The sequence below is a fragment of the Haliaeetus albicilla genome, chromosome 18, assembly GCF_947461875.1.
Source record: "Haliaeetus albicilla chromosome 18, bHalAlb1.1, whole genome shotgun sequence".
NCBI lineage: Eukaryota > Metazoa > Chordata > Aves > Accipitriformes > Accipitridae > Haliaeetus > Haliaeetus albicilla.
Genome location: NC_091500.1, coordinates 3,830,790 through 3,850,741, shown reverse-complemented (window position 1 = coordinate 3,850,741; position 19,952 = coordinate 3,830,790). Strand labels below are relative to the sequence as shown.

The following is a 19,952-nucleotide window of genomic DNA, read 5'->3' as shown; positions in this document are numbered from 1 at the left end:
ATTGCCTACTCCTGGTGATGGGGAAGGTGCTTCACCATGGACCAGACTGGGGGCAGGACTGCCCCCAGCATCTCTGCAGGGGGAGGAGGATGCACCAAGGCCCTGGAGAGCCTGCCTGCAGTGCCACCGCTCCTGTCTGCAGGGCAAGGTCCATTAAAAGTTAATTTACTGACCTTCAGCGGTCTCTCACCTTGGTTACAATTATTCCTTTGGCACACAAGGCTTTACTGTGATGCCTGTAAGTGGCAGCAAGGAAGCACCTGCATTTCACCTGAGTTGAGGGCTTGTAACTTGTAGCATGGTGGGGAATTACCAATGTAAAAGAAATGACAGCTAGAAAAAAAATTACCTTTTTTTTTTCCCAAAGAAAACTTTAATTTCAACAAGACAGGAAGCTGCACAAAGAGAGCTACTGCAAGTTATCTTGAACAACAGCTTAAAACTATCTACACTGGTACTTGTGGAGTAGGGGTCCTCCCTCTGAGTAACAGTCTGGCCGTGTCCGCTTGGCCTTGCAAAGGCCACCACACCATACCTGGTAGACTTGGCTCCGTCCTGCACCAGGACACAGGCTGTCCTCTCCTTCACAAAGACAAAGCAGCATTTGGGGGCGATAGGGACCAAGAAAACAAAACTCCACCCCAGGAAAACGGGACTTGCCTTTAAAGTGTTGTTTCTTCTCACCCAAGCTGTTCCCAGGAGGTACACAGCCCACATGTAAGTCCAGGCTGATGTGTTTCAAAACAGCAGTGAAAGCCATTTCCAGTTACACGTCCGTCTAAGCCAAAGCATCCTCCTGAGCTAGAGCCAAGTGGGGAAAAACCCGGGGAAACCCACCCAGGCCATCTCCTCGGTGGCTCAAGCCTTCCCAGCCCGTGGCAGGGATCGCCGCTGCCTTTGGGCAGTGCAGAGCCCAGACCCTGCAGTGGAGTCAGGCATGGGGTTATCAGCTCAGGGCCACGCAAGCAGCTCCCTTCTCCTTTGAACCACCCCCACAGCCGCTGAAACACAAAGCTTTGCAAGTGCAGGGTGCCGTCTGCCAGAGGGCAGGGAGCTGCAATAGATGGCTTTCAGCTAGGGGCACGTTAAAGTGGACAGAGCATCCCACCTCTGTTATTTAACATTAAAAGGGCTTGTTTCAAGCCTAGCAGCTTCCTTTAGCCCAACACCAGAAATGTGAAGATTGCCTCTCCCTGTTTCCAGGCTGCAGGATGTCAACCAGCCTGGGCTGAGGGCCAGAAGGTGGCCAGAGCTTTTTCCCTGGACAAGGAAGCACGTTCCTCTCCCAGCCAAAGCAGTGTCCTTCCAGTGCAGAGCAGGCACTAGAGGCGATGGGGAAGAGGCTGCCTAAGAAAGGGAGGCAAAACCCAGGTTTTGCTCAGCTCTGAGCTGGAAAGGTGTCTCAAATCTCAAGCAAGGAAAGAGGCAACTGGAGTTCCTATTTAAAAACCATCCTAACCAGAAAAAAAAAAAAAAAAATCAGGTAAACCGTCCCAACAGGAAAGAAGGGGGGGGAAAAAAAAAAAAAAAAAAAATTCAACCCCAAACAATAAGACTCCGGTTAGTGGTTGTAACCATCCAAGCAGACGGCAAGGGGGGTGAGGAGCGGAGTCCGGCAATGCCGCACCATCGCCCCGGGGCTGCAGCTCACCGGCGTCCCGTCCTCGTCACCGTCCCAGGCCCCGTGGCACCCCGGTGCCTGGCCATCCCCACCAGCAGGGAACGAGGAGCCTCCTGCCTCCGCCACCCGTCCACCGACCATCTCTTCCCCCCCGGCCACCCGCTTGCCCATCAGTTCTCGCCCGCCTGGACGTACTCCTCGGTGGCCTTGGAGATGGTGCTGAGGTACTGCCAGCTCAGGGCGGCCAGGAGCATGGCACACGACAGGTAGATGGGGGAATAGTGGTGGCGCGACGCCATGGGGCCGCCGGGCAAGCTCATGGTGCGGATGGAGGCGATGACCTGCTGCGTCTTGTTGGATGATGGGTCCGTGCTTGGGATCTTCTGGTAGATCTGGGGAAGGAGGAAGGAGGAGTTACGGTTCCCACCCAAGGCTGAGGAGACAAACGGGACCACCGGGTGGAAGAGGAAGCCTTCAGGGACCACTGTGTCCTCAACAGCAACCTCAGCGGTGGTCTGCCATGGAGCAAGGACCAGCTGCAAGGGATGGCTGGATGGGGCCACGGTCCGTTTCCCTTGAGAGGTGCATTAAGCCAAGCAGCCTCTTGAGGGCACCCCATGATGGGAGATGGACCGCACGGCTTCAGACACAATCCCTCAACCACCAGTGGCGTTGCTGGGGCCAGCGGTTCTTGCCCAGCTACCCTCGCCGCTGGTGTGCTGCAGCCCACCCCAAACCAGTGAGGACACCCCAGTGTGACCAGCAGCCGGTGTGACTGCCAGGCAATGGCCGCCTCCATTAGATAACCCCCAGGGTCCTTGGGGTTTTCTCTTCACGGTCTGCAAACCCGATGGTCTTTGAGATACTTGTCTGCACGAGTCTTAGGGACACATGCACAAGCAGAGACCCTGGGCTAAGGTGTCACTGTCCCTTGCCATGGGGTTGGCCAGCCTGCAAAGGGAGCTCTAATAACCCATGGTTTGGGGTCTCCCTGATGCAGAAGCAACATCTTTTTACTGAACAGCCCACGATGGATTTGGGTTTTGGTTTTCTTGAGTGGTTTCTTTTTTTTTTTTCCTCCCATGAATCCATCCACCAGTTGTTCCTCCAGGTGAACTTTTAGCCTCCACAGTACCCTGAAGCCAGGGGTCCCACTGCTTTAACAACATGCAAAGAGCTGCCCTCATTTACTGTTGGCCGTGGAGCACAAGGAAACAACCACCACATCATGCTGCCAGCTGCAACTACAGACACCGAGAAAAGAAGGCCGCTCGCTGGAGCAGCCCATGGGGAGATGAGGTACCCGGTTCAGAAGAAGTATGTTGTGGGAAAGGGGTTGAGCAGACACAGAGGACAAGGGAAGTCCCGTGCTGTGACAGCTGACTCTTCTGGTTCTCCACCAAAAGGACGGCAGGACCTCCGTCTCTGCCTCTCAACACAGGCACAGACCAAGGGCATGTTCAAGGGAACACACCAAGCACCCAGTTGGGTCCAAGCCAAAACCACGTCAGGGTCACTGTGTCCTGGCACCACTGAACTGACTTAGAGATGTAAGGAAAGGATTAACAGATTCATGTGTCTTCCCAATTCCACACCAGGAATGAGGACAGGACCAGCCAGAAATGACTTAAAGCAAACTGATTGACTTACCTCTTCCACGTACTGGTACATGATGGCTTTGACAGCTTGTATGTTTGTGGCATCCATCATTAGAGTGACAGCTTGTCCCTTCCGGATCTTCACGACGCCCCTGAACACCTGCTTGTTGTTATAGCAGGCAGCCAACGTGGCAATAGCCATCACCTAAGGAGAAACACAAAGAGCCCTTACCGCATTGGGAGGAGCTTGCCAAGGCAGTAACCTTGGCCCTAGTGAAATCGATGGCAAGACACTCCGGAGTGGAGCCACAATCTCACCGACAGCAGAAATGGTAGGTACCAGGAAAGAAGGAAGAGATAGAAGAGATGGAGAATAAAACAGGCTAATGCCGACACGATACGTAACCTCCTTCACCTCCAACTTCTCATCAGCTGGGCTGCAGACAATGAAGAACCACCTGAGAACATAACTCACCTGGGGGATAGCGCAGAAGTTGAAGACACTTTGGTTTTTCAGGCGGGATAAGTATGTAAGGACATCAGGGACATGGTGGAGGGCATTGGTGATGAGCTCATTCAGACACTGGACAGCCATATCAATGTTTTCTGGTTTGGCAAGATCTGACAGCTTCTTTGCGTATCTGCTCCAAACCTAAACATTAAGATAAGGACTCACAAGTTGGAAGGTACATTTATGCCGTAAAAGACATCAATAACAGTCTGAGGTCTGGGAGAGTGCCAAGAACCACCAGAGACCCATGAAAGCCTTGAAGGATTTGGGCTTACTAGGCTAAAAAAAAGAAGGGTGGGCAAGCTGTGGAGACATGACAGTGGCCTTTGCATATACAAAGGGATTGCAAAGAAAAAGGATGCAACTCAAATCCACATCTTCTCTAGGCGGGGCAAGGAAAAGACACCTCACACATCAGGCTGAGATCAAGAAATGCTCTACAAGACAGGTAAGCCACATGGAAAAGGGAGAGAAAAATTCTTGGAGGGCCTCAAAAAGAGCAGACAAGCATCTGTCAGGCACAGGCAGAGCCGATCTTGCCTTTGGGGACAGATTAGGTAACCTCTTGAGGTCTCACCCAGTCTTACCATCCCTCATTCCTAGAACCAACATAACAGAGAGGGGAAAAAAGCTGCGCAACAAGTTCTCGGCAGTGTGGGGAGGCATCCCCTCATCCCCACACCTCTACTCAGAAAGCTGTAGATAGATGTGGAACTTCTCAGCCAGCTGCCATTAGAAGAACTGTTATTATCAAGAAGATATACAACCAACAGTAGCGATCTTATGCAGCACAGTTTTACTCTAGGGTCTTAATAAAATTAAAGCAGACCGTCAAGTCCCTCCTGTTAACTTTGATTTAAAGGGACATGAGAGACAACACAATTTTAGCTGTGCAGCTTCTGCTATGCATCCTGTAATGCATTCCTGAGACAGGTGTCCTGGCAAGCACGGATGGTTGGCTCCATCCATTACAGGTCTTGGACAGAAGTATGAAAGACTGTCAAGGGACACCAACAAACAGTGGGAAAAAACCCTGGCTTTGTGTGTTTCAAAGGAAATTCCAGCAGGAACTCCCCCAAAGAGAGGATGCAACTCACTGTATCAGAGCAGCAACGACAGTACCTTCAGCCTTAGTGCATTTCCTAAAAGGCACAGCAGAAACGCTCACCCCAAAGCGGTGCTTCCCCTCACCTCTCTGGGCCAGAACTCCCTTCCCTCCAGCTGGTCCTCCAGATAGTCACGGATGATGTTTGTTTTCTGCAGGAAGAGGCCCATGGAGTTGGCCAGCTCCGTGTCCTGCCCGACGATAGGGTCTTCTAGCTCTGATGCAGAGAAGAGACGGGAAAGTCCTATCCCCACCAGCCCGGCAACGTAGTGACAATACTGCGAGGCACCGAGAGGGGAAGGGGCAGGAAAAAAAACAAGATAAAAGGAGCAATTACAAAGAGCTGCCTATTTGCCACATTGAGTTTTACAAAAGTGATGCTCAAGAGATAATTGACGGTACATTTTCTGCAGGTCCTCATGGCGCTCCCCGGGATGCCTCAGCTTTCCCTTGCCCAGCAAACACCAAGGATGTCCCACCAAGATGCCACTCTGCCTCTCCAGCAACTGAATGAACTCACCACAGGGGAACAGCTGATGTGATGGTTCACCCAAAACACGTGCTGGTGGGCAACACCGACAATCCACGCCATCTTCCTGTTACCCACAGGACCAGCAGTCTCTCAAAGCCTTCCCAAGCCCATACAGCCTCCCTCAACCGCCTGAACCCTCTCTTCCCTCAGGGATGCTCTGTCTCTTCTTTCCACAGAGACGAGGTGGACCCTACTCACGTTCAGTCCGCTCGTCTGTTTGGGCTGACTTACCTTATCCCACTCATGCTGAGAGTCCACCTTCTTCTCCAAGAACTCCGCCATCCCAACACCCATCTTGTGGCAAATATCCGAAATCACATCCTGGTAGACCTTTGACAGCTTCCTGAACTCCATGGAGATCTGCAGCACAAACCACCATGAGGAAAAAAAAACAAAAACCAGCGTCAGGAAAAAATAGCAAAGCTCAACATTTATAAAGAAATCAGAAAAAGACTGTTTACCAGGCTCTTATCCCACCCTGGCTGGAGGTCTAGGACAACTCCCACAACCAGAATTGTTTCAAGGCCCTTAAAGCACAGACTCAGCCTGTTCTCAGTCTAAACGGTATGGTCTCTGGCGGTAGATCAGACACAGCAATATTTTTGGGAAGGCTCCATAGCCTTGGACTGGTATCATCTGGGAGCTGCAGGACAAAACTAGCTATGCTTGGTGCACAGAGTTGTTGGGTTTTTTTTAATTTGTGAGAGCACTCCATCATGCCAACCACAGGAAAAGACAGGGAGGTTTCTGGTCCTCTGTTCTCTTGAGCCCTCTCCAGTTCTGGCTCCGCAGGGCACGTTTTGCACAACTGGAAAGGCATCAAGCAACACAGAAAGTGTGAAAGCCTTCTGCATGTCCAATAACATGATTCAGTGACTCAATCGCTCTCACACTGAAAAAAATTTAAAAGTTCATCCTCCCCTTCCCAAACCTGTGGAGCATCACGTTTTATTGTGCTGAGCTTTACTGTCCATCAGTGGGTAACTACAGCCAGCCCAGGGTGCGTTTCCGATAAGGACAGCGGTCCAAATGATTACAGCTCAGACACCGCTGCAGATCCAGGCTCTCCTCCTGACTCTGTCCACGGCTGCTGGAATGTCCTTGCCCTGAGTCTGTCTGTCTGTAAAATAAGCGTATCGACTCTGCTTCTGTCTCAATGGCTGCAATCCATTACACAGAGAAGCATGACCTGCAAGCACACCTCTGCCAAGTATTATTAAAATCATACCTGCACATGAAGTCAGATTGCCCAAGTGAATAACACATACGCACCAAGAGAGAACAACGAAGTGCCATAAATACCTTCTCAAAAGCTTTTCTAAAGTACCAAGCCATTGGCCTACCTACCATATCTCTATCACTATATACATCAAGAATCCCCTGACACAGCGATCTCCTACAGCACACACCCCTGCTATCCCAAGGCTGAGCATCAAAAGTTACAACACACCTCAGTTTCCCTAACAATTATCTCATTCCCACTGTTAGGAAAAGCCCGGTAAGGGTCGAATAAATTTAAAATGGTAAAAAGCTGAATAAAACAGAACTTCCTCTGAAAATGAAATGCTCCTCACTATAACCATTATATTTTTTTTCTCAAACAGAGCTTAAAAAAAACCCTAAAAAATAAACCCAGCTGTTCTTGATCAACGTGAGCAAGGGCAGACCTGCAGCATCCACCAAGGCCTGGTCCTTGAGCCCTCACTGAAACCAGATGTCTCCATCCCCACTCAGCAGAGCCCAGCCTGGCCCCTGAGGAGCTTCTGACCCCAAGCAATCCCCAGGCAGCGCTTGGGAAGTATTGTTACTAACAGTGAAGGTGCTTTTCATCTTATATGCATGTCAAAGATTTGCAGACAGACTCCTGTAAGTCTAGAGCCGATCCTGCAGGACCGCTACAAACGCTGGTCCATCCATAAGCCGAATGCCAGACAAGCTTTCCTCCTCTCCCTATCTGTTGGGGGTCACAGGACACCCAACCCAGGCAACGCACAGCGTTGGGCAACAAACGCGAACCACTCTCCACGAGGCAATGGCCGTTTACTCTTCCAACAGGGGAGGCAAAAAGCTGCTTTTTAGAGCTGGCACTTTTCCACAGCCAGATTACCTTTGGCTCGTATAGAGAGTTGCACAATGTTTGGGTTTCTCGCTCCAGCTCTGCATCCAGCCCCGCGTGCGGGTGATGTAGCTCTTTGGAAGAGCTACGGGCTGACCAGGGACTGAAGAGCTCAGGCGTAACGTGGAGAGACAACCGCGCACGCAAAGGTGACACGAGGCAGCTGAAGCAAGGAGGTGGACGTCTTACCGTTGGGAAGTCCTCGAGCACCTGCCGGTCCTTCTCCTTGCTCTCCATGTATTTCCACTCCGGTTGATAGAGGTAAGAGTGAAACTCGTGCAGCATCGGAACCTTTACATCTAAGCTGATGGTCATGTCATCCTCTATAGTGTCCAGAGCACGAAGAACTAGGTAGAATATACAGACGGCATGTCTGGGAGGGGGAGAAAAAACAATCATCCCTTACTTGGGATTGCCTATTAGGCAGGACAAACAGCTTAGATTAACCACGAAGCCTTTGGCAGAGGTGCTTCCAACTCAACACGACACGCTCTGGCACCACCAGGTCGTCGATGCCTTGGGTGACACAAGCACGCTTTCACGTTTCAAGCAATACAGTACTTCGGCCACCGAATAGAGAGCAAAGCCGTGATGTGAAAAACTTCCCAGCCCCCACCATTGTATCCCAGTGTCTCCTACAGTTTGGAAACCGGCTTTGGTCAAAGGATGCCCGCGTCCAATCCCTCTTCCGTCAAATCCTAGAATGGTTTGGGTTGGAAGGGACCTGTCAAGGTCATCTAGTCCAAACCCCTGCCATGAGCAGGGACATCTTCAACCAGATCAGGTTGCTCAGCCCTCATCTAGGGACAGTGGCTGTCCCTTGCAGCGCAGGAACGTAAAATGGATGCGTTGGAAACGTGCTGCTCAAACCCCGGGGTCGCAGGAGCAGGTTAGGGATGGAAAACACCAACAGCAGCTCTTCCCACCCTCCTCGCTCTTCATCTCCTTGAACCTCCGCTCTGAGCAAGACGTGCCTCCGCACAACCTGCCCGCGGGCTGACTGCTGCCAAAGCTGCAGCCTGCCTGAGCTGGGTTAGGAAAACCAGGTTTCTCCCTTCATGCAGAGAGCTACAGCATGGCTTTCGGCTTTCTAAGATGCGTATCGGGGAAGGGACGGGCCTGGAAGGTCTCCCTGGGCAGGGTAGGGCACTGCCAGATCCAACCCTACAAGCAAGATCCAACCCTGCAAGCAAGGCCAGCACTCACTAGGACCCCGAGGACAGAGCCTGAGGTCAGCTTATTGGAAAAAGCAAATGCAAAATAAGGAAGGGGAAAAAAAGCGGGTGTACTTTTCCTAACACTTCCCCTTCTCTGCACCCAGCACGCTTTTATCCTGTTTGGGGGGGAACAAGGGGGTCCCTTACTGTACAACAGGAACGTCACGACTGGCAGACAGAGCCAAAACACCCTGTATTTTTAAATCTCCATGCACAAGATGCTGGAGCCAGCCCACATGTCCAAGCACCCCAGCGGAAAGCTGCTGGAGAGCTGCTTCCCCTCTTGGTCCGCATTGCCCCTGCCTTCCACACACGAGCTCCCCATTTCTGCAGCTGAAGCCAAAAAAAACCCAAAAGTCCTGATGGCAAGAAATACCAGCTCCAAATCCAGGATTTATATAAAATCCCCTAGCGCTAAATGAGCAGAGTGATACGTCAAGGAGATGATGTGTTTATTAATTGTCTGACAAATGGAAACTAGCTTGGACTGCTTAAGCGTTAATTACTAGACAAAAGCATTGCTCTCCTGGGATGACAACATGCAAGCAGTGGTTAAGCAGCCAGGGAAAACTGACGGGCTTCTAAAGCCAAAACTGTTAAATTTGGCATTTTTTCCTTAATCGAAGGGTATTTAATACCTCTGTCACACCACACATCTGAGTGCTCAGAGGAGCTCTCCGGTGCCCTCCCGTTCCTTTGCATGACTGAGTTATTCCATTTCAACCAGGGTGCAAACGTTCATCCAACACGATGCAAGTGCCCAGGACTCCTACCCCGCTTCAGCAGCGACTTCCACTGGCAGCAACCAAGAAAGGCAGAGCAGACCCTGAAATGCCATCCCAGAAGCACCTATCACACTGACACCGTGCCAAGGAAAGAGCTAGTGATAACTCCAGAGCCCAGCACAGTTCAAGGAGTTATTTAACCCCACTTCTGCATCCAAACCTTAACTGCACCCCTAGCTTCCACTGTATACTGATTTTAGCTCTGTGGCAATTTGGGCAAATCAAAGGGAGAAATTTTTTACGATGAGGATGGCTGGCCCAGGTTGCCCAGAGAGGGGGTGGATGCCCCATCCCTGGAAACATCCAAGGTCAGGTTGGACGGGGCTCTGAGCAACCTGATCTAGTTGAAGATGTCCCTGCTCATTGCAGTAGGGTTGGACTAGATGACCTTTAAAGGTTCCTCCCAACCCAAACTATTCTATGAAATAGAAGACCATAAAAACAACTACACAGTGAGCGTGGTCTGCCCACAGCTCCCCATTTCTCTGCAGGGTCCCCAGGCACCATGGTCCCAGCTGGGGTCCAAGCTGAGATCCACAGGGATGACAGGAGCCAACCAAAGCCCGCACAGTCTTCACCAGAAAATGTGTGCGACAGCGCTGGGAAGAGGACGCTCCGGCATTGCCTCCCCTTCGCACAACTGGAAGCACCTGCTTCCAAAGAGCAAACCCGGGTTCATCTCCGGGCTCCAGCTCCAGCTCTGCCCTAGGCGCAGCTCCCCCCTTTCCCAGGCGAGGAGGTCTCTTCTCCTTTCTCCTTGCCATCACCTTCACCCTCTGCCAGCACAAGGCTGGTCCTCTCCAGAAAGCAGCTAAACCTGCAGGAATTGATCCTGAAGGGTCCCAGGGACAGGCAGGACTATGGGCCCAGCAGCAGGGGAAGGCAGGAGCATCCCTCTCCTCCTCTCCACCACAGGAGAGGAGCTGTGACGTTGGCTTGTAACTCCTCGCCACCACCACCAGTTATGATGTTGGTTCAGCTGCCAATGAAGCTGCAGTTTTGAGCTTCCCACCTTCTGAGAAAACGCCTCCCTAACCGTGGAGCACCAGGCTGGACAGGGCCCTGGCCAGCAAAACACATGGTTTAGGGGCCAAAAAAAATAAGCAAGAAGAAAGCAAACATTTTAGCTCAACTCCGTGTGCACTAGCCTGGGGAGCATCGCTCCAAGCAATCATCTAGAAACTCTCCATTTTCCAGCACTCCTTGGGGGACGCATGGCAACTCTCCCGCGAGCAGGGATGCGAACCAGGGAGCAAGAGCTTCACACTTCCCCAGCCTTCAGAAAAGGAGATTTCACTCCAAAGAAGCTGCAAACAAAATTGTGGCAGGGGAGGGGAGCGGGCTGGGGTGTAGGACACCGCGCTCGGGAGCGGACCCCGGGCAGTGCTGCGCTTCTCAGCACGACGTGATTGTTCTAATGTTTGAATCCTACACCACCAGCTCCTTCAACCAGCAAGCACAGAGGCAAATATTAAGCAGCTTGTAACCACAGGGGTTCAGTTCAACCCCCTAATGGGGTTAACACCAAAGAAAACACTTCTTTGACGCGATCCAGCAAAATTAATTCCTTCGGTAAGCTTGCTGCTCTGCCCACTTCTATATTCTGCCTGTTTTGCATTTCCCTCTTTTGTCCCTAAACTCTTCGGTGGAGCTACTGCGCTTTGAAAATTAATTTCTTCTAATCCACTACAGAGCCAGCTGTAGTTCAGCAGCAATCCCCTCACAGCTGTAGGTTGCAAAGATCCAGCAATAGCATTTTTAGGATGCCAGGCAGAAGTTTCTATGCCCTGAGGGTAGGGAGCCTTCCTGATCCGGGCAAGCTGCAATGTAAGGATTAAAGAACAGAAAAGACATAGACAAGACAGATAACTGCAGGAAGATCAAGGCAAGCACACTGCGTACTGACAACTGCTAACAAGTTTCAAGGTGCTTTATTGATTGGCTTTTTTTTTTTTTCTTAATTTCTACATCAGCTAATATACTATACTAAGCATGGAAAAAAAAAGTTTAATTCTTGGCCCCACTCGTACCTTTCCATGCAACCCCGGCCAAACCGCTGAATTTCTTTGCCTTTCCTGTGAAACGGGCTGCAGACGACCATTTCATAAATGCTGGGTGACAGCTATGGGGCACCATCCAAAATGCCAAACCAGGGCTCAGAAACCCAACAGATAACCCAGTGTTCAGGCTGCCGCCTGCAACTGCTCGGCGGAGTCACAACCGCAGCACTAGACACGTCTGGTGCAACTTATGGAAACCTCTAATTTTGATAATTAACCCAGCTTGGGATTAACTGGAGAGAGATCTACATGCTGAAATCAGTAATTACTGTATGAGTATAAGGAATTATATAGAGCATATATATGCGCACAAGGCTCCAGACCAGCGGAGCTTTGCATCCTCTGTTACTATTACCATCCGAGGCTTTCCTGCACGGGTCAGCAACATTTGCACAGCAAAAAATGAGCGCGCAGCGAGCCCCCTCCGACGATGGCGTAGGTTTTGAGGCAGCTGCTTCCAAAAGCACCTTCCAGGCAGTGTCCAGACCCTCGGTCAGCCCCCGGTTTTTGCTCACCTCCTCCCACCGGTGGGGCCACGTCTTTCCAAGCCAGCCCGAAGGCCAGCGCCAGCCTTGGCACCGCCAGGACACATTCCCAGGGTGTCACAAACAGCACACGGCCAGGCGTCGCGTTTAACTGTCTGCTGGCCGAAAAGCTGGAGCGTTTGTCCCAGCAACCCAGCTCCGGAGTGGGGGGGGACACTTGCGTTACGGCCAGCCATCTCGGACGTGAAAAACCCCACGTCCAGCTGCAGGAGGTGGGGCTGGACGGAGCATCTCCCCGCCAGCTCAGCCCAGTATCCTGGTGATCTGCTGCACAGGGCGGGGGGGTGGAAGAGGGAGCACCTCCCAGCAGCTATGGCGTATGGGGGCATTGCACGGACCACCTCCTGGCCAGTTCTGCCAGCGAGCCCCGGCATCGGGGGGGCCATTGCACCCACCGCCTCCCAGGGAGTACTGGTCTTGGGGGGGCATTGCACCCATCATGTCCAGGGGAGCCCTGGTCTTGAGGGGGGGGGGGGTTGCACCCACCACCTCCTGGGGAGCCTCAGCCTTAGGGGCCCATTGCACCCACTGTGTCCCGGGGAGCCCTGGTCTTGGGGGGGGCCCATTGCACCCACTGTGTCCCAGGAAGCACCAGTCTCAGGGGGGGCCCATTGCACCCACCAAGTCCTAGGGAGCCCTGGTCTTGGGGGGGGGCCCATTGCACCCACTGTGTCCTGGGGAGCCCTGGTCTTGGGGGCGGGGGGGGGTATTGCACCCACTGTGTCCTGAGAAGCCCCGGTCTTGGGGGGCCCATTGCACCCACTGTGTCCTGGGGAGCCCTGGTCTCGGGGGTCCCATTGCACCCCCCATATCCTAGGGACCCCTGGTCTCGAGGGGGAGAGCATTGCACCCACCACCTCCTGGGGACCCCTGGTCTCAGGGGGGGCCCATTGCACCCACCGTGTCCTGAGAAGCCCCGGTCTCGGGGGGCCCATTGCACCCACCGTGTCCCGGGGAACCCCAGTCTCGGGGGTCCCACTGCACCCCCCCCCGCCGTGTGCGTGTGTCCCCCCCGGTCCCCCAGCTCCGGGCTCACCGCAGCTCTCCGTCCAGGGCCTGGATAACGGCGGCGAAGCTGCGGCTGGTCTGGTTGAGGTAGCGGTAGCAGATACGGAGACCCCGACCCAGCGAGTCCTGCGGGGAGAACGGGGCACACCGGGGGGGCGGCTGAAGGCGGGGGGCCACCACCGCTACCGGCACCGACACAGCCGGGGTATCCCTCTGCTGTACCCTCCCCCGTAACCTCCCCAAAGCCCGGGGGGGACCCCGCGGGGGGGAGAGAGCCAGAGTCCGCTTGAAGAGGGACACGGCTTTAGTGCTGGCCGCCATGGGGACGGGGCGGCGGCGGAACGGCGGGGGGGGGGGGGGGGGCTGCGGTCCGCTCCGCCTCCCCCCCCCCCCAAAGCCTTCCCCGGCCCGCCCCCTTAACCCGCTCGGTGCCCAGCGCTACCCGCAAGCGGGGGCCCTTGCCCGGCAAGCACCGGGAACCGTGAGAAAAGGCACGGCAAAGCCTGGAACCGCTGCGAGGCACCGGAGCCGGCGCGATAAAACCGGAGCCGGGTTTAACGAAGCTGGTGCAAAGCAGAGGGGCCGTGCATCTTCTCGGAGCCTGGTGCAATGCGGGCAGGGTACCGCCCCCCCCGGGCCAAGGCACGGAAAGTCAGAAACCGGCGCAACGAAGCACCGAAACCGGCAAAGCCCAGCCGGCGCTGCGGACGGCGGCCCTGCAACGCTCGCCCATGGCAACGCCGCAGGGAGATGACAGCCCCCCCCCTCCTCCTCCTCCCGGCCCCCACTCCACCGCGGCACCGCATCCCCCGCCGGTGCACCGAAGGATAGAACCGAAGCGCATCCCGTCCCGCTCACCGGGTCGATCCGCGGCATGACGGCCCGGTAGCCGCCCATCTTGAACCGCAGCAGGTTGTAGATGTCCTCGGGGTGGCCCAGCCATTTCTTCAGCAGCTCCATGGGGGACGCGCTCATCCCCCCACCGCCGCCGCCCGCTCCCGCCGCAACCCCCCCCCCTTCCCCGCCGCCCGGTGCTTAACCGGAGGCGGGCGGGGCCGCCTTTGCCCCGCCCCCCTCCGCCAATCAACCCGCTCCTTGCCGTGGCTCGGTGGGCCGGCGGGGCGCTTATTGGTGGAAGCGCGCTCGCACCAGGGGAGAGCCGGCCAATAGGAAAGCGGCGGGGGGCTGGTGTGACGGGCGGCCGGCCGTTCCGCTGAGCGGGTGGGCGGCGCACCTCGCCACAGGCTCGGCGGGGCGGGAAGGCGGCCGCAGGCCCACGCAGCCCGGCCCCGCCGCTTCCCCGCCGTAGCCCCGCTCGGAGCCCTGGGGAAGGCACAGCACCCTCCCTCCCGAGCCCCACAGCCCCTCTTCCCGCCCCACAGCCCCTTTTTTCCCCACCCCACAGCCCTTTTCTTCCCCCCCCACAGCCCCTCTTCTTTCCCGCCCTGCTTTCCTCAGGCAGCCCCCGGGCCCTCCGCGCTTCAGGCCGTGAGGCGGGCTTTTATTTTTAAGTCACCTTCTGTCTTTTTTCTTTTTCCCTAGTAGCACTTCTCACCTGCTGGGAGCCAGGAGGCAAGGCCTCACCCCCCGACCTCTGCTCTGCTCGCCCTCCGCATTTGGCTCAGCCATCTCTCCCCTACACCGTCCTCCAAGGTGCGAGGTTCAGCTTTTGGGGCTCTTTTTGCGGGGGTTGTTTTCTTTTGTTTCGTGAAGGCCGCTGGAAATGCCATGCCTCGTTTCCAGGCCTTCGCTAACAACCCTGCAGGACGTGCTCAGGCGCTGACATTAACCATCTTCCCCGGCACCATAACCCCATTAATAGGGATTATTCAGCAGTCCCATAACCTGCAACCACCCAAGGGCGTCGCAGCTCACAGGGAAGAGGCTGTGCAGTTCTTGTACGGGAAGCAGCCTACCGCTGAGGTGTTTAACTGCAGTGTTCCCTCTTGATTTCCAATCCACTTCCAGATCTGGTTCCCATGAAAAGAGTTTTCCTGCTAAGCCACCCTTACACAGCTGAGGAAAGCTGCTGGTACCATCCTCTAAAGGGCAGCACCAAACACTGGAGTTTCCCTGTGCGCCCCAGTTTTTAACCAAGAGACCACCAGAAAAGACACACTAGACTTAACCTGAACATCCCCAGTTCTAACTTCAGCTTTTATTTTTCACTCAAGTCAACAATCTATTGTTAAAGTAAACCCAGATCCAGGGAGAGAGGACAGCAACAGCTTCTGCCTACCACATAGAGGCACACAGCTCAACAAAGGAGGGACCGCATCATCTCTATTTCCAAACCTTTCTGCTTTCAAGTTACCTTGGAGATCATGAGTTTTATGCAAACCCTGTCACAAAAATAGTATTTAAAATTTTTTTTTATCTTTACAGCAAGATCTGGAATTGGCAGTTTGCCACAAAACTGAAACCTGTGGGGGCAGACACCACACCAGGCAGGCAGAGATGAGCTCCAAGCACAGCTGAGGTTTATTTTCACCCCTCAGAAAGAGGCAGCTGTTCCTGTAAGAGCTGACAGAGGGAACAGCCACTCACTATTAACCACACCTAGTCACAGCCCAGCACACAGGTATTCAGCTACAGAGGCAGGATTATCTCATACTGAATTAATCAAGCTCTTTAGGCAAAGGGATACACTCCTTTCTGCTAACTCCACCATAAGCCATTGCACCTGTACCAGAGTCAAGGGACAGGGTCACTTCAGACCACAGTAACCACCCACTCAACACCATGCACTTTCCATTCACTGTAGTCTGAACAGGGGGACCAAGACACCTCAGAACCGGTCAAACTATTTACACTGTTGTGTCACTGTGACAAAAAAAGATAGACATGTACAACCACTTTTGGTTTTGCATTGAGGCATGCAGTATTCCTGTAACACACAGCAGTGATTCCTGTAATCTCCACTGAGCACTTAACTCCACCAACCCACTGCCCCTAAGGAGCAAGTTCAACAGCCTCAAAAAAATCACCAAGACCTTCTCAGGGTAACTAAGAGCATGGTTCAGAGACCACCTAGACACTCTCCAGGAAAGCAGGAACACAGAAAGCCAGGTCACTCTGTGACTGGGGAAGGATCCCCATCCCCTGACAGCACTGCAGGCTGGCACTGAGGACACCACCATGTAAGTCTCTTAAAGCCACCTGAGGGTCCCAGAGTTCCCTTCATCACTGCATGCCCGAGGGGACACTGCTCCTTCTGGTAGATCTGAGGGTGCAGCCTTTTGCCACGCAGCTTGCTGTGCAGCCAGTCAGAGCTGAACTGAATGGCACAGTCAAGCAGATGCTCCAGATCCGAGAGAGCCAAGAGAGAGCCTTGTGTTAACGGATTGATCTTGGCCAGGTACAAGATCTCGTTCTTAATGATGTTCCCTGGAAAGGGTCAGAAATAAGGAGACAATAAGGATATTTCTTATCAAGATAATGCAGACCTATGGCTCCAATCTGCAACTTCTGCCTCAGGGATCAGACCTAGCAACGCCATTCCCCATATCAGAGGTGGCATACAAAGAGTAGACTTGCATCTGAGATTGGACTGGAAGATATTCTCTTCCCACTACCCTTGAAGCAGACCTTCCTTTCTTCCACAGTACAAACCAATGCATAGTCACACACAAAGGCGGCTCGCTGTGCTCACGCAGTGCACTCAAGAATCTGAAGCCTGTGGCTACAGACTGCAAGCCTTGTCCTCAGCAAGATGACCACATACCCTCAGCTGGATCAACCAGAAGCCATAAGGCTAAGGAGTAAAAGGCTCAGACATGCAGCTCTGGATCTGTAGACATCCTACCCACCCACCTTCCTCCATTTCTTGCTCTACCACTATGCCCTGGAACTCACCCAGCCCTGAAAAATATCTTTGGTCTAAGAGGGTGTAGCAGATGGGATCAGGTGCACGGAGGGCATCCAGCGCCCGGCCACGGTGGAACTCAACAGACAGTATGTCAGAAGCAGGATCAGTCCTTGGAGAAGAGCACCAGTACATTCGGCAGTTGTAGAAAACAAGGAAGCCTCCACTCTCAAAGTGCAGAACCAGCCTGGGAGAAGCAGAGAAGTTGAAGTCTCTCATCAGAAACATCCCTGTTATATTCTGCTCTGGCTGACGAAACTTGCACAGGAAGAGCAGAAAGAGACTGCAGCATAGCAATGAAGTGAAAAGCTACCAGAAGGTGAGAAAAGAGCCTGTACATGACGTAAGCTTAGGGAGGAACACACAGCGAGGCATCAGTCCTCACACATGCCTACCTATTCTCATGAGAGCCAGGGAGAAGTCTTGAAGTACCAGTCCCCCCATTCCTATACCCTAGTCCAGCTATTCCTTCCCTGCAGTTTATCACTGCACATGCTTGTGTGCACAGGGTCACAGCAGGCACTCCAACACACCAGGCCACCATCTTAATGCAAGGCAGTCTCTTTAACAATTTCAGCCAAGAAACTTGGTTGTGAACCTACACAACCTGTGGACAATTGTTCCTTCTGCTGCCCCATGGTCCCTAGCTGAGAGACAGCAGCAGGCAGGGAGATGCATCAGCATCTTAGCTCTCCCCAGCAGGCAAGCCAGACGACCAAGGGCTCCAGCAGTAGGGTCCACAGTCAGGGAAATTGATGCTCAGAGTAGCACACAGAACTGAATACATCTGAATCTATTTGCATAGAAATAAAGCAATCCTTCAAAAGACTGCAGGATGGGGAAGCAGCAAGTGTGTCCCTACCAAGTATGCCACATACACAGGGGCGAGGCAGGCACCCACCTTGGACATTATTAACCATTGGTGTTAAACATTTCACAAGAGCAGAGTCCACACTATCTTCCAGTATTTACCCCTTCCTTGTTCAGTACACTTCCAGTGGGACTCAGGACACAGTCCGTAGCCCGTGTTTTCAACGCACTGCTGCCTTTAACAGCATCACTTCAGCCTATGCTTCCAGCTGCCTAGATGTATGCTATTTATCCAAGCCTTTTTTTAAACATGCAATTGGGAGAAACTGGCATTTTCAGGGCATGATTCACTCTGGCATCCTAAAAGTTCTCTCTTGGAATAAAAATCTTAACTGAACTACCGCTATCATCCTTAGGCTGGCAGGCAACATGCATCCCACAAGCACTCTGTGGGTTCCCTGGTTGAACACACCCCACACCCACTCATGCCATCTCTCATGCTTCCTTATCTTAAGAATCACCAGAGAAAAGACAGGGCTAAGAGCATCCCCACACAAATTTAGTTTGAGACAGAAGAGTGCCTCGCCAGGATGCGAGGCAGGGAGAAAGCAGAGTTTGTGAGGACTCCACTAAATACCTGGGTATAGGGTCCTTCCAGTCCCCCCTCTTATTGGCTTTGTTTGCTCTTGAGAACTCATTTGCCCGAATGCTGCCAAACAAGCCAAAGTGGAAGCGCAGCCAGTTGCCTGGACCCTCTGCTGTATCTGGGACTTCAGGTCTTGAGTGCTGGAGTTCCTGCAGCTCCTTATCCTGGGGATGTATCTGTGGAACACAAACCTGTTCTTGCCCTCCCTGGGCAGGAGAACTTGCCTCGCTAGCTGCCTTTGTTTGCAGCACTGTCTCTTCTGCAGTTGGTCCTAAGGGACCTTCAGCTGCCACAAATGCCAGGTACAAGTTCTTCCCATGAACCTGAGGAAAAAAAAAGGCAGGATGTACGGAGGATCCATGTAAACTCTGGCTGTCTCCATAGAAGTGATTAATTTCTACAACGTCTTTCAGGTAGAAGGCACATCACCCCACCCTGAACACAGGTCATTAGCATCTGAGCCATTCCCATCAGAGCCGCAGTCATTCTCTCAGCATCCCTTCTTTGTCTACATGAAGCACAAGGTGTTCGGATGCCACTCCAGTGTGAGCCCCTCCCAGAGGCTCCTGTCAGGCCAAAGAGACACACCAGGACAGACACTCAGGGTTTCGAAGTCTGCCATCACTGCTTCTCATTTGTCTCCCCACTTTGTGATGGCCTTAACTGTCTCAGGCTCAGATGACCTAACTCAAGGGTGGCTCTGAAGCCACAGGCTAGCCACAAATCACTGTTGAGCAGCTCACGTCTATGCCCCTGGCTGAGACTATCGTGTAATCAGAGGTGAGGCTGCACTAGCATTTGGTCAGTCAAGTCCAAATCATCATCTGAGGGAAGTCAGGCAAGTGAAGCCCCCAGCAGGACTGACCCAGCATGACCATCTCACAAGTGCCCACAGCATAGACATTTCAACCTAGCCAGGTGAAACTCTGCCCTCTGGTACAAGGGAAGCAACTGTGCAAGTTCACAGCTGAGGGAAACAAGGCTGCCGCTTCTGACCCACATGAAGAAATCAACTCTCATCTTCTACAAACAGCCCTCACCAACACCTACTCCTTGTCCCTCGAGAGGCACAGAACCAGTGCATTAGTATGACTGACTCAAAACTGCAAATAATTCTGGGCATCTCCATGTCTAGCCACATCACTACAACAGCCTCTCCTCACAGTAACCTTGATCCCAAACTTTGCAACACAGAGAAGTACTCCAAAACGTGCATTCACAACTCTTTGGCCACATGCACCTGTTTTGTGGCTATAAACAAAGCCAATGGTCCATCTCAAACACAAGCTTGGTGTCATTCTGAGGTTATGCACCTTCTGTGACACAGATGCAAGACAACAGTGGTTTGGCTCGTACTTGCCATGGACCATTAAGTTCATCTTTAGTACAGCTCACCTGGGAGTCCTGGAGCCTCAGGGCATTCAGGTCATTCACATTGATCTTCCGGCTGCTTCCCCCCACCTTGACCACCACTTGTCCTACAAAAGGGGAGGTCAGCAGCTGGAACTTCCTCACCGATGGGCCCTCTGGCAT

At 53.2% G+C, this 19,952-nt stretch overlaps 2 protein-coding genes across 3 annotated transcripts; both read right to left on the bottom strand.

The window, feature by feature from the left end:
- Positions 1–402: 402 nt before the first annotated feature.
- FDFT1 (farnesyl-diphosphate farnesyltransferase 1) lies at positions 403–14,129 on the bottom strand. 2 transcript variants are annotated; one of them, XM_069805564.1, is made up of 9 exons: positions 13,957–14,129; positions 13,127–13,224; positions 7,673–7,856; positions 5,599–5,727; positions 4,922–5,113; positions 3,695–3,871; positions 3,272–3,424; positions 1,817–2,013; positions 403–1,347 (listed from the first exon to the last, which is right to left on the bottom strand). In XM_069805564.1, exons 1-9 carry the CDS (start codon positions 14,071–14,073, stop codon positions 1,323–1,325), a joined length of 1,272 nt encoding a protein of 423 aa, XP_069661665.1. In that variant the 5' UTR covers positions 14,074–14,129; the 3' UTR covers positions 403–1,322. The 2 variants fall into 2 exon arrangements, with proteins under 2 accessions (XP_069661665.1, XP_069661664.1); XM_069805563.1 differs by having other exon boundaries at positions 403–2,013.
- Positions 14,130–15,247: 1,118 nt separating this feature from the next.
- NEIL2 (nei like DNA glycosylase 2) lies at positions 15,248–19,952 on the bottom strand. The gene is made up of 4 exons (XM_009923477.2): positions 19,815–19,952; positions 18,411–18,742; positions 16,954–17,150; positions 15,248–16,485 (listed from the first exon to the last, which is right to left on the bottom strand). The coding sequence occupies exons 1-4, from the start codon at positions 19,950–19,952 to the stop codon at positions 16,169–16,171; spliced, it is 984 nt and encodes a 327-aa protein (XP_009921779.1). The 3' UTR covers positions 15,248–16,168.

What these genes read in the sequence shown, in the direction of transcription:
- FDFT1 (XM_069805563.1), bottom strand. Translation starts at nt 14,073, where the DNA reads ATGAGCGCGTCCCCCATGGAGCTGCTGAAGAAATGGCTGGGCCACCCC. An exon ending in GGGAGTTCTGGCCCAGAGAG is followed by an intron (nt 3,872 to 4,921) that starts GTGAGGGGAAGC and finishes CTTAATGTTTAG; the next exon opens with GTTTGGAGCAGATACGCAAA. An exon ending in TGTACCAGTACGTGGAAGAG is followed by an intron (nt 2,014 to 3,271) that starts GTAAGTCAATCA and finishes CTCCTTCCCCAG; the next exon opens with ATCTACCAGAAGATCCCAAG.
- NEIL2 (XM_009923477.2), bottom strand. Translation starts at nt 19,952, where the DNA reads ATGCCAGAGGGCCCATCGGTGAGGAAGTTCCAGCTGCTGACCTCCCCT. An exon ending in TGAGGCTCCAGGACTCCCAG is followed by an intron (nt 18,743 to 19,814) that starts GTGAGCTGTACT and finishes TTTTTTCCTCAG; the next exon opens with GTTCATGGGAAGAACTTGTA. An exon ending in AAGATATTTTTCAGGGCTGG is followed by an intron (nt 16,486 to 16,953) that starts GTGAGTTCCAGG and finishes GACCCTTTCCAG; the next exon opens with GGAACATCATTAAGAACGAG.